Source organism: Pundamilia nyererei, unplaced genomic scaffold (genome assembly GCF_000239375.1).
Source record: "Pundamilia nyererei isolate P.nyererei 1_Seehausen unplaced genomic scaffold, PunNye1.0 scaffold00043, whole genome shotgun sequence".
Classification (NCBI taxonomy): Eukaryota; Metazoa; Chordata; class Actinopteri; order Cichliformes; family Cichlidae; genus Pundamilia; species Pundamilia nyererei.
In genome coordinates, this window is record NW_005187444.1 from 1066577 (window position 1) to 1080765 (window position 14189).

The following is a 14189-nucleotide window of genomic DNA, read 5'->3' on the forward strand; positions in this document are numbered from 1 at the left end:
TTTGTTTGTTTGTTTGTTTGTTTGTTTGTTTGTTTGTTTGTTTGTTTGTTTGTTTGTTTGTTTGTTTGTTTGTTTGTTTGTTTGTTTGTTGGAATATTGGAAAGTCTTCAGTTACACTAATTAAAGACACTACCACTTTTATGTCATTCCAAAGGGAGTGCTTTTCCTTTCATTCTGCATGGAGACCAAGCTTTTCAGAGCAGAGCACAAATCCAGACAGCATGAGTCTTTCACATCCTCCACTCCACGCTTTGTCACAAGTCCATTTACCTAAGCTAAAATTACATTGCACTTCCATTCTCTTTTCACAGAGAAAGGTCATAATTTTTCGTTGCTGCCGCTACCCCTTGTCTGTTTTGTAAGCGTGCGTTTTATAGAGAGACAGCCTGAAAAGTTGTAGGTTATTGCCAGGGAGGAGGCTTCCAGCTGTGGCCTCCACAAGCCTTTTTTTAAGTATTGTACCTCTTCAATCTGGCTGTGATTGGAGTGTCTCAGAGGGATGCAGAAGTGGATAGGGATTTGAAAGGGAGGGAGGGGGCTAGAATTGTGCAGCCTGCTTTCACGCTAGCATAGCTGGGTCTGAGAAATGGCTCCTTAAAGCCTGTAAAAGTGTGTCCCTGGTGACTTCTGAAAAGTCTGGAAGGGATCCTCATAAAGCAGCACTGTCAAAGTATGTAGAGTTGTGGCTCAGCTCTCTGCTGTTTAAAAGCACTGGAGCTAGGACTATTGTCTTATGGAGAGTGCTGTATTCAGAGTCTCTAAATGTTTTTGCCAAAATGCTCACTTCCTGAGAACATTTTAAGAACGTCTTGATGCATCCTCAATCATCCAGGTAAGTAAATCTCCAAAAGTTGATTCTGTTCATCTAGACGTAGTGTTTTGTTCCTTCAGTGGGCTGGTTTCAGTCATTATGCAAATGTACTGTTTATAAGATTGGGGAAACCTGCAGTCAGCTGAGACTGAAGAAGTTACTTGGATGAGTGACGAAACGTTTCTCCCACTGAAAACGTTACGTCCAGATGAACAGAATCAACTTTTGGAGACATTTTAAGAACATTTTTCTTCTGTTGGAATTTTTTTATTTTTTTTTTGAAAACTGTATTAATATAGTGAATCTGAATGTTTATTGAGGGATGACAATGTCATCCAGTGGTTAGCACTCTTGTCTTACAACAGGAAGATTCTTGATTTGAACCTCCTGGCTGGGTGGGGCCAACAGCTGGAGTTTGATGCTCCCAACAAGTTGGTTCTGACATATAGTTATGACTTACAGCACACCCTATATCAAACTTATGGTATATTAAGAATATTATGTTAATTATTTAATGCTGCTTTGATTATGCTCAGCAGCATATTTTATTTAGCATCTGTCAAAGCAAAGAATTGGAGGGAGGTGGCTGGGGTGGATGGTGGGCATATGAAACACAGGCTCTGTAACTGTAGTAAAGGATAGTAAAGAAATCCATTTAAAGAAAGGTTGCAGCTTTAGTGCAGTGTTGAAACGCCATCCATCCTCTTCCACTATGATATTTGAAATACTCACAGCTGATACTTGGCATTTTGGTTTGATAAATAACAATAAATTATCAAGGCTGTTCACTCAGCTGATTAGTTGTAATGTGCAACTTCTCCTGTTCTCTTCCAAACCCTAACAGTACATTGAGCTGTCTGCAGACACAATTAGAAAACAAATGTTTACCACAGGTCTAAGTGCTATTGACCCTTGCAAAGGATTATAATTGTTTCGTGGTAATGACTGAGTTGCCATGTGGCAAAAACAATATTGCACTTATAAGCTCTCAGGTTCTGTCTGTGGTTAGCAGACTCTATTTTTCATATCCTCGAGCCATCATGCCCTGTTGCAGTAGGCAAAACCCAGCAAAGGAAAGAAATGGCAAACATAACCTCTATTTATAGTCAATCTAACCATAGCTTAACCATGGGTTACGCAAGTAGGTGGTTTGTTTGGATTCCAAGCAGTGTTACCATGACAAAATTTGAGAAGAGAACCACACACAAGGTCCTTTCTTCTGCTAAATATTTCAAACAAACAGAATAAGTACAATAAATAAAATAGCATTATTCTGTTTATGCAGTTAATACAAAGTTCAAGGATATCAGTTTTCACAATTTTCTGCATATAGTTTAAAGATTTCCTTGAGTGACTGTAATGAGTCATTTAGCACCCTGAATCCTTAGTTCATGTGTATCTGCCACATCTTCACACTCACTTAAAGTAGGACTAAAGCGATTCTGACTGATCAGTACGGACATGTCACAGGACACAAAGTCTTCTCACTGTCTCTGGCACTTGTGGTCAGCGTGTCTCTCTTCCCTATAGCTTTTCCGGACATGTGTCACTAGCCTGGGACCAAAAGAGGATAGAGAAGAGGAGGAGGAAAGGGAGAGGAAGACAAAAGGGTAATTCATCCAGCGATTCTTAAAAGGGAGGAAGACTCAGTTTCCTCCGAGCATTATAAATACAAGAGCAGTCAGTCATCAAATTATAGCCATCTGCATTGGCCTGAGACCAGGATTCTGCTTGACACAGAATGGTTTGTGTTAAAGTGGTGTTAAGGGGGAGGTGTGGTAGTTGAAGCTTATCAGAGACTGTGCTCTTGGGTGGTTAAACTTCAACACACAGACTGACACCAAGTGTGGCAGAAGAGCCACAGCTCCAGCTTACATCCTTTGGGAGCAATGATGTTCCTTTCTGTATGATGATGCCTTGTCAGCAAAATCCCCTCAGCTAGTTCCCATCTACATCCAGCACTGAGTGCCTGGAAGATGGAGACTGTGGCTTAGTCTTACACTGCAGGAAAAGGGAAGAGAGGAGGTTTGTGTGATGTACAATTCATTTTCTGTCATCCTGGAGGTATCTCTTTGCAAACATATTAGGAACTGTTAACACTGAACAGGTTTCACCAAGGGTGCAGAGACAAAAGAAGTGCCACAGAGCGAGACATTTATACAGATAGCATGTTGAAAATGTGCTTTTCCTACGTGAAGCCTATTCTACACAGAGCTTTACACAGCTTAGATGGAGAACTAATGAATTCCAGGTCCAGGTACACTGCAGAGAGTAAAGCTTTTGTGTGTATCATTAGAAAATGTGCTCCTTTTTCCTGAAGGCAACAGCAGCAAGCTGAATTTGAACCAGAAAATCCCCAGGCAGAATTGTCTTGGCATCGCTCTCTCCTTCAGCTTTTTATCCCCATGCTCAGTGAACAATCCAACAAAAGCTCGGGTTTAAGAACCATGGAGCTCATTGCGATTTTCTTTGTTAATGCAATTGCCTGTAAGAAAAGATTCTGTTCCCCCATTTTTCAGTTTCAGCCTAGAGGGTCCTATGCAATTAGCACTAGTATTTCATTTAGAATACCTTAGCTTTACCAAAAACTCTCTGAACTGTACTATAATAGCCTCTGGTGCAGTCAGTAACAGCTAACGACAATAGACTCCAAAAAGTGACATTTTGCAAATGAATGATGTGTAACTACAACAATTTCGTCCAACTCTCTTGTACAAATGACATTTCCATGTTCTGTAACATTTCCTTGTTGAGTTGTCAGGGCTGGTTTCATTGTCATTGTGATTTCTTTCACTTTTCTTTGTTGTTATTCACACAGTATGTATTACAAAGTTTAACATGTGATAATGTCAAATCCACGTGTGATATCCGTGGCGTTTCTGTGACTGCAAAAAGTCTCTCTGTGTGCTTGGCCTTGTGCTTAGACCATTCATCACTGACTTTGTTCATGACAGAGCAGCCCTGGACCCAAAACTAAATGCCTCTTAGTTAAAATGCAGAACCGTGGGCGTGACGATAAAAGCTTTGCTTTCGTTCTTGCTGACATCAAAATGATTGTCTTTGTTTACATTTTCAATGTTTGTTGCAGATCCGCAATGGAAAGGCTCACTTACAGGATGAGAGACAAAAGGACAAAGTTAGCCTTCAGTGTTTTGAAGTTGGCAGCATGACATTAATGTAGACGCAACCCAGACATAGGCTGTCCTTTACAGACACACACACACACTCATTTGTTTCAGCCCTGAGAAAGTACTTTTTTCCATTTATAGTTATGAATGTGAATTCTCGAGCCTGTCATATTTTCTTCTCCTCTCCTTAATACCCTATCGCATGAAGCCTGCTAGGTTAGTTGATGCTGCTGCTGATTTTGAGGGAACATTTTTTCCCTCATGATCTCCCAGGAATTTATGAACTTTGACACAACACTGTCTCTATCTCGCTGCTGGACTATTCCAAATATTCCAAAGCATTAGCACTGGCCGATCAGAACATTGCTTTCTTCACTGTGAGCTTCTGTGTCTTGGACTATCACCCTTGTGATGGCAAGTGGGCGACTAATTCTATATCTCTTGGCTAAAGCCATGGAAAACCCATGGCTGAGGAAACGGGTTGTTGGAGGTGGTCCAGTTTAATTTCAGAGCATGTGCACTGGAAAATAATTGACTTCCTCCCCGGTTTACATTTTGTCAAGGGCTCGAGAGAGCACAGTCCGGGGCAGGTGGCTGAATTAGCATATCATTGAAAATGAGACAGCTCAAGCCTGGGAAATCCTGCTCCCCATGACTCTATGTGCCCGGAAAAATCTCCGCAGGGGTAATGACTGATGTCTCAGTGAGAGAATCCCTTTGAGGCCACAGGAGCTCCTCTTCAGCCAGGAGCAGCTGGAGGACACCTGATAATATAGAAATCAGTGCCTGAGAACGTTGCACTGTAACATGAGACTGTATTAAAAAATGCTCCTCTAATTGGTTTCGCCAAACTTCCACATCAGAATTCAGGGAGTTGCCAGTCAACAGCTGTAGGATGAGTTGATAATGTGTCATCCTGTGCAGATGTCTTTTTGTGTGGGCCACTGTAGTAGGCCATGTTATGCTTCCACAGTGCAGACAATGCAAATGATCATGCAAATGAGGCTATTTTATGTTTAGCTACAAAAGTTTTGGTGCCTTTTCCTAGAGAAATGACAAACAAGACATATGGTGCAAAGTGAAAGAAAATAAGTGTCCGTGTATGTATCCGGGGTATAAAAACAGAAATGTCTTTGATGTATAGGATAACATGATCCATATATTATACTTTCAGATAACCTACATTCACTCTTCACAGAATCCTACTTTGGGGACAGCTTCTGTCATTTAAACGCCTTCCAAGATGTCTCCACCTTCCAGTTGTCACTAAAGTTCAAGACAAGTCGACGAAGTGGGCTGCTACTCCTGGCTGCTGGGAACGAGGACTACCTGTTCCTTGAGCTCCAAAATGGGAAAATACAGGTGCGGATTTAGAAATGGCAATAATCTGAGCCCTTAAAACTCTTTTTAAACAAAGCAGTGTTGGCACCCATTGGATAACCAATTCAAAAACAGAGCAGTTGTTCAAAAGAAGAGGCTAAAACAGACAACTGCATTTCTATTTGCAGCTCTACGGGAAAATCAAGTCTAAGGACTCAGAAAGAACAAAAACACCTTGAAATCAGCATAACTTATTGTATTTGTAGAAAAGTGTAGTTCCACACTTCAACTTCAGCTACAGTGCGAAATATGTTATTGTCAAAGTCACCTATGCATAGTACAGAGAGTCCTGTTTCAGAGTGTTTTGTTATAGTGAAATAATAAACAGCTAAAGTGATTTACATGGAGAAATGACCTCAAAATAGTCATTTAATCAGGGTAATTTGCTTAATTTGTCACACATTAAAATCCCAAAGAGATCATGAGTGAAATTACTAGAAGAAACAGAATGTGTTATGAATGGGTTATGAACTACGTGACCTTTAAAGTAGTCGTGAACTCTGTTTCAATTCAATAAGCTACAATTACTTCATCGTGAGTCCCTCTAAAACAGGTGGATTGATTAGATTCTTTTGGGGGGTTTTGTCTTCTCTAGTTCTCTCACTTAAATGAAAACTGTTTATGTCTATAATAAATAAATAATAAATTAAAGCAGTAAAACTCTCATCAGTTACGGTGCGACCGAGACATACAGACTTTTCCCAGAAGGGACAATATTGCTTCATTTTCAGTGAGGAGAAATCAAAGGTTATTTGTAATAAAAGGAAATATTACTAGTCGACGTTTTTCAGGGATATCAGATACATTGAACAAATAGAGTCGAGGCGCCACAAAAATGAAATTGCCTTTTCTGTGAGGGATGTTAAAGAATCATGTAGTTCAACATTTTTTTTAAAGAACATTCAGATCTCTGATTTTATTATTGAAACTTCTGGGAATTAATTCATTTTCTAAATGAGTTAATTACTTATTAATTATGACTTCTTTGTCATTTGCTTTGGTTTTGTCATACACTGCTTGAATGTTCTATATTGTAAAAAAAATTTAATTTGTCTTTCATTAGCCAAATAATTAACCTGCAATCAATTGTAACTGACAGGATCTGGCAATGATAATGACCACAGTTCATTTATGACAAAACGTTTGAGGCAACCACTGATTTCTTTATATTTCTTGGGAAATGGGAAATTGGTGGAGTGTCTTATTGAACCCAGAAAATACAAACGTACATGAAAATACAGTATATAAGGAAAAAAACTGCTTTTCACTCTGACAAGATGATCCCACACTGCTTAAAGAACGTTGAGGTCTGGGCTTTGGGGAGGCCAATACATGACTGACGGTGCCACATTGTGTGTTTTTCCGTTCTGGTATTCTTTTAGTGAATTGGCAGTATCATAGTCATGGTGAAAAATGAAGCCATTGCCAAACAGACAGCTTTAAGATGTCACTGCATGGTGTAAACTGCCAAATCTGACTGTACTTTTCTTCTTCCTTAATTTCATCAATTTTGACAAGATCCCGAACACCGCTGACTGAAATGCAGCCCCCAAGCCATGACTCTCTCCATGCTGATGATTTAAACCAAAATGTACAAATTTGGATTCATCCCTCCATAAGAACTGTTCCCACTGATTTTCAAACCATTTCTTGTGTGATTTGGCATAGCTCAACCTTTTCTCCTCATTTCCTTTCCTTAAGGACACCCAACATTCCAGTAAGACCATTTCTGATGATGCCTCAGCAAACAGTAGATGGACTAGATGCATTTCTGAAGTCCTGTGTAGGATCATTGCTGGATTTTTTGTATTTTGTGTAGCCACAGTACTGGCTCATTCCTTAAGTTAGATGCTTTTTTTAATGCTTTAATGAGTTATAGGTTAGTGTTAAGTAGCTCAAGAAACAAATAATAAAAAAGCATTATTTTGAAAGTGGTCAGGTACAAGGACTAGACTGAAAATGACCCAAAAAAGCAGCCAAAAAAGAAAGTCTACAAAATGATTGCTCAAGACCAAAAACGAGGGGTGACTGAAAACCTTTGTACAGTATATAGGGTTGTTTTTTATAACCTTTTTTAGTTAAACCATAGTGAAGTAAGTCATTAATGTTAAGTATCATGTCCAGATAAGAGTGCAGAGATAAATTCATATAATAGCAGCTCCAATTAAATGAACACACAGAAATACCCAGTGTTCCACAATATACAAAAGATGCAATGCAATGTAATTTTTCAAATGAAATAAATGATGTTTGTTTCCACGTAGGCTCGGATGAACATGGGGGCTGGTGAGGTCACGCTGTCCTCATCTGAAGGAGCATACCTGAACAATCTTCTGGACCACAAAGTCTCACTGACACTGAAAGAAGGCAGGCTTACCATGACAATTAATGATGTCTTTTCAACATATGTTCCTGTGAGCAATGACGGGGGGCAGCTCAATATTGACCAGGGCATTTGGCTTGGAGGAACTGAAGACCTGCATACTTCGTACCTTAGCAATGCCATTACTCCTTTTCGTGGCTGTATGACTGAAGTCAAATTTCAATCCCATCAATTTGATATTCTCACTTCAACATTTAAACGATGCCAAGACACAAAGGAAGCCTGCAGCAATGAGTTTGAGGCTGGAGATGGCGAGACCACCAGTTTCAGCACCCCTGATTCTTTTATATCCTTCTCCACCTGGAGTGGAGGTAGTGGTTCTCGAAGGGCCTTGGAATTTCTAATGAAAACCACCATTGAAGATGCCTTACTTGTTTTCCATCCTGGCCAAGATTCGGACTTCATTGCTGTTGGTGTTGTGAAAGGCTATCTCAAAGGTTTACTGGACCTCGGTAGTGGTATGGAGGCCCTGAAGAATATGCAAGTGCGGCTGGATGACGATCAGTGGCACAGAGTTAAGATCGAGATCAGTCAGGATTATTTTGTTCTTAATGTAGACAGCCAGTCTTCCTCCCTTTCCCTTGACCCATCACAAAAACTGGATTTGGTCGGAAGCCTGTATTTAGGGGGCATCCAGGCAAAAAGGAAGGAATTCTTCCATGGCAATGGGTCATTAGGTCGCATCTATCAGGAAGATTTGACAGACGAATCCTTCATTGGATGCTTGGGAGAAATTAAAGTGAATCAGAAAGACAGAAACCTGCAGGATGCTCTGGTGACCAAAGATATTCATGTTAAATGTGAAGGAGAGGACTATGACTACTCAAATTATGACGGGGAATTAACCTCAACTTCCCCTACAATCAGTACCCCACATGTTTACATTGACTTTAATCAACAACAGCACTGCTACCCAACAGAAAACACGACAGAGTTATTTAGAAATGTGACCAAGCTTCTAGATGTCACCCCATTACAAGTGCCAGAAGGTGGAGAGGTTTTTCTTGATATCAACAACTTAAACCCTACATTTGACCTCAGTGCTGCAAACATGCAACAGTCGCAGATTACCTTTACTCTCTCGAGTCTTCCCTCATATGGCTTAGTCGATATAAACATTAACAGACAACACATTCAAAAGTTTACTCTTCTTGATATTGTCAATAAGAGAATCAAGTATATGCATGATGGAAATGAAAGGCTTGCAGATCAAATCTATTTACAGGTGGTTGCTCAAAGTGATTTCTACCTTCCAGAATGTTTAAAAACTCCTCACAATTATGTCCTCCCAATTGAAATTCTTCCAGTTAAGGATACACCACAACTTGATATAAATGAAATCTCCATCGCTGAAAATGGCCGCACTCATTTGAATACCAGCATCATGAGGTTGTTGGATTTCGACTTGAATTGTGATGACTTAATTATAACTGTTACTTCAGAGCCTCCCAAGGATTTTGGTTACTTAGAAGACAGAGAGAAACCAGGAGTAAGCATCTCAGAGTTCGCTTGTAAGGACCTGGAAGATGGAAATATTTATTTTGTACACAGAGGTGGTAGTACTGGTATGATGACCCTAGACGTGCCTTTTGAAGGATCAAGCCTTTTCACTACTTTTAAGTTGTCCGTGATACAACCGGATTTAACTATGGTCACTAACTCTGGCCTTCTTTTGTCACAAGGAAGCAATGCATCCATAGACAATCACAAGTTGGCTGCTCTCGCTCATCCTCGTATTGGCGATATTGTGTATAACATCACACAACCTCTAGTGTTTGGAGAACTGCAGATTCTGACAAATGACGGAGTGTACAAACAAGTCACAACTTTTCATCAGTCTGATTTAGATCAGAAGCGCCTTAGGTATGTCAGCACAGACTCAAGTGACCAGGAAAATACTGTGTTGGAGCAGATCCAATTCAGCGCTCATCTCGGGCGGTTCTCCCTCTGGAACAATACTTTTGCAGTCATGATTGCCCCTGCTCAAGTGAAGGTTTCTCAGCTGGTACCACTGGAAATGGAGGCTGGTGAAGAGCAAACAATCACAGACCTTCAAGCTGAATTCATTGACAAAACCCCAGACCCCAGGACAATTAAATACATCCTCATTACACCCCCAACACTGGGAAGCCTCCTGTTGTCAGACAGAGAGCTGGGTGAGGGTGACATGTTCACCCAAAAAGACATTTTAGACAATGCCGTTAGCTACAGGGCCCGAGTGCGAACTGCTGTGGATACTACAGATCAGTTCCAGTTCAAAGTCTTTGTTGAGGATCAGCACTCTCCTCTGTACACCTTTCCGATCAATATCATTGCCAGCGCTGATGCCCCTGTTTTGACTAATAAGAAGTTGGTTGTGTTGGAGGGCAGTGAGCATGGTCTTAACAAAAACTACCTTTGGCTGGAGTCTTCAAGTTCTGTTAATTTCCTGTATCGGGTGACTCAAGAGCCAAAGCATGGGCGGCTAATAAGGGATTCCCCACCTGGAGTTGCTAGATTTGAGGGGGCGATAAGAGTTTTTAGTAATGAAGATATTGAGTTTGGAAGGCTTGTTTACAAGCACGATGGCTCCAAGACAAGCAGTGATGAGTTCCATTTTTTGGCAAATGAAGAAAATGCAGAGAGAACTGTGAGCGATGTTTTCAGAATATCAATCCATCCCAAAAATGAGCATGCTCCTGTGAGGACAGTGGATAAAGTCTTCAATGTGGTCCGTAACAGCCAGCGCCTGCTAACAACAGATGTCATTCAGTTCAAGGACAATGACTCGGGTTTCAATGACAGTCAAATCGTCTACGCTCGTGAGGGAATCCTTTCGGGCAATATTGTCTCAACATCACAGCCATCACAACCCCTTTTCCGCTTTACACAAGCCGACCTGAAAGATAAGAAAGTCTTATTCATTCACCACGGAGCAGATCGGGAGCGCTTTTCACTCCAGGTGTCAGATGGCTTCCACAAGACCACTGCGGTGCTTGAGATCCAGGCAGGTGAACCCTACCTGCGAGTGGTGAACAACACAATCATCGTCATCGATCACGGAAGCACCAAAACCCTTACTACCACCCTGCTGAGTGCAGAATCCAACATGGACATCAGACATGACAGTGAGATTACGTTTCAGATTACATCCCCACCCAAGGATGGCAGAATTATTGTGAGTGGGATTGAGGCATCAGTTTTCACAGAGGAAGACCTGAAAAAGGGTGTAGTCTCATATGAGCACAATTATGAGAGTCTGAGGTCCAAGGACTCCTTCAGCTTCTCTGTGCAGGCAAATGGACATTCCGAAGAGGGCACGTTCAGGATTAAAATATTTAAGCAAGGTTACTTGTCTGAGCCTGAGGTGGTCGTCAATGCCGTCATCATTTCTTACGAAGGAGAGCACACCGTAATCAGCAATGATCATCTCAAGGTACTGTTTACTGATTCTGTAATTACAATACTTTTTTGTATTAAGAGAGCTACAGTCAACGGTTTGCTTTGCTGACATTCAAGTTGTGCAGCACGTATTTGCTTTTATTAAATAAGAAAGACTATGTAGTAGATATGATCTTCATATGACAGAAATATCGTCTTTAGAAACATATTTTCTCTTTGTGAAAACGATCTTTCCCATGAGTCACCAAGCAGACCCTGCTTTTAATCTATATTATAACCACATGAAAGTAGGGCTAAATATGACTTTACAGTCGCTGCTTTTAATTTGGTTTATGTACTAAATTGCACTCTATTAAGTGCAGAAAAAAGAGCACTAAGTATCCCCCGAGGAGCTTCCTGAATCCCACTGTAATTTATAAGATGAGCCTGCATGCAGTTCATCATGGAAGCAATTAATGCAGTTTAAAATGCTGATCCATTCATTGCAAGCTATATGTAAGACCTTGACTAAGGTCTAAAAAATAAATAAAAAAATCTGAACATACACTGGTTTTACAGTATGAGATGCATATTAAATATACAGTGCTGACTGCACAGTATACACAGTACTGAAATATGTATGGAACAAAGCCTTGACAGAATGGCCTTTACAAGAGGTAAAATATTGACTTTATTTCTGGGAGTTTTTCCAATGTGTGTGTCTGTACAATGAAATGAAAAGCGGTATGATCTTTTGAAATATTGCCGTAAGTGAGCATGGCTCCTAAAGACTCCAAGGCTCCGCGCAGGCTCGAGATTAAAACTTCTCAAAGCGAGATGACCATAAATCTGCCTGCGCATAAATCTGCAGCACGGCTCTAACTGTTGCCAAATGTCACAAATGTCTATTGAAGTTTCTGTTCACAATGCTGTCTAACAATGTGTCTTAAGTCTATATTAGACACTATAGCAGGGCTATTAATTATATATTGTGAACTAAAAATACAACTAAACTGTTTTAATGCTACAGAGAACAACTGTACTGTATATTTGTGTACGCAATTGTGGATGTTCAAACAGGGGAACAACAAAATAGCTGCAGTTTTTCAGTGCTGCCACTTCCAATCTAGATTTTCCAGAATTTTAGCCAAGTAGCTAATTTCTTGGTTTTGCTAACTCTTGAGGTTGTGCAATATTCTTTACATTTTGCCCAGAACAAAGTATATCTAAACCATACTTCAAAAGAGTTAGAAACAGCAAAAGATTTAAACATTTTTTCTTACACATGCAATGCTACAAATGTACAGGGTTCTTCCAATGCTCGCTATGTACAGTCTGCATTATTGTCAAGCTACCAAACACTTAGGATACATATAAATCTTGAATATTAAATTAACAGGATATACCTTTGACTTGTTAGGTGGAGCAAGCTGACATTTTGCCCAGTGAAATGATCTTCACAATCAAAGAACCGCCTCAGCACGGTCATGTGGTCAAGCTGACAACCAGTCCAGACGCTGAGGCCTCACCTGTCCTCGACTACATCCACTCTTTCACTCAGGAAGATATTGATGAAGGACACATTCTCTACGTGTCTGCACCCAACCAGGTTTTGCTTTGTTTTTTTCCTTTCTTTCACTAAACATATTCAGTTGTAACTAGTCAATTACTTCTTCTTAATCCCGTTCCCTTTCATATTCACAATGAAACTAAAACTAGACGAAAGGCGACCACAGCTTCTGACAGTTTTAAGGTACAAGGTTTTTCTCTGAACATCAATAAATTATTTCCTACATTTATCTCTTTCAGCGGCATGATGTCTTCACACTGGACGTCAGTAATGGTTTTAACACAGTGGAGAACCTGCGCATGTTTGTGAACATCGTGCCCCGGATAATCCCTGTCCAAGCCCTCAACTTTACTGTGAAGGAGGGCCTCAGCAGAGTAATTAATGCAGACATTATTAACATCTTGGACCCCTTCTACAACTCATCAACCATTGACATTTCTGTGGATGAACCACCAAAACACGGGGATATCCGCTCCTTGAGTGGACAGGAGCTTTCTTACTTTTCATTAGAAGAGGTAAGCAGACAAAGCACATCGTTAATGAGCTCTTCTGCTCTATGCATGTCATTTTTGACGTTCATTATTTGCAGTACATGCGTACACCAATGATACACTTCCATTAACTGTGACTACCTGCCAGAAATGTCTAACCTGCCAGCATCATGAGGAACGAGCACGTGTAGGAAGAAGAATCATTATTGTAGCCACTCGGAAAGTGGGTTTTGAAGTTCTATTAAAAATCTGACATTTGTTGTTGCCCTGCAAATTGGCAGGAAGAAGCAGTGCAAACTTTTTATTTACCAAATGGCTGCTTGCACCAAATGGTTAGCTTATGTGCAACACATGTGGTGCCAAGTGGCCCAAAACATTTGATTTTCAGTATAACATTGTAAGGATTAAACAGATTTCTTTGTGTCTTGTGTCCATACAAGGAACCTGAATTTCATTTGGACAAAGATTCATATATTTTTGTCACACTGGGTCCAAAAATATTCTCACAAGAAAAAAAAAGCCATCAATGGGCAGTGTAACATCTTTCTCACACTAGTAGGAAAGGGCAGTTGTTCAAGAGGATTACCACAACAATGCGTCACTTTGGAACTTTTCTCAGCTACTACTCGGTGCTGTTTGGATTTGTGTAGCTACACCAGATGGAGAGAGGAGAGAAAATCTGGGAGCTTCTGCAGCACAGCTAGCTCGTCTCACTCCATGTGGTTCAGACACCCCAGCTTTAGGAAAATATGAAAAATGCATGAGTAGTTACCGGTGGAAAAAGCTTATGCATTCTGAATGGACCGCATAGTTGAGTGGAGCTAGTTAGACATATATCTTATAGCTCCTACATCTAACCCACTGCTCTGCTCTACTTTGCTGAAGCATTATGGAAAAACTGACGATGCCTTTGGAGCGCCTGCAGCCAAAATAAACTGGCTTGCTAAATTCCTATAATAATATGTGAGTGCACACAAGCTCTCCCACACTTTACTAGACTCACTCATGTTGTGTCTTTAAGAGTCTAATGTGCAGCTCCAATGAGTCTGCTGCAATGAACGCTGGG

At 40.5% G+C, this 14189-nt stretch overlaps 1 protein-coding gene across 1 annotated transcript in view; it reads left to right on the forward strand.

Moving 5' to 3' along the window:
• The window catches only part of cspg4 (chondroitin sulfate proteoglycan 4), a 75521-nt gene that overhangs the window by 40563 nt on the left and 20769 nt on the right, over nucleotides 1-14189 (forward strand). Inside the window, exons 2-5 of the mRNA XM_005731415.2 lie at nucleotides 5138-5301; nucleotides 7584-11117; nucleotides 12483-12671; nucleotides 12872-13147. Of these exons, the coding sequence (XP_005731472.1) occupies nucleotides 5138-5301; nucleotides 7584-11117; nucleotides 12483-12671; nucleotides 12872-13147 (4163 nt within the window). The remainder of the gene's footprint in view (nucleotides 1-5137; nucleotides 5302-7583; nucleotides 11118-12482; nucleotides 12672-12871; nucleotides 13148-14189) is intronic.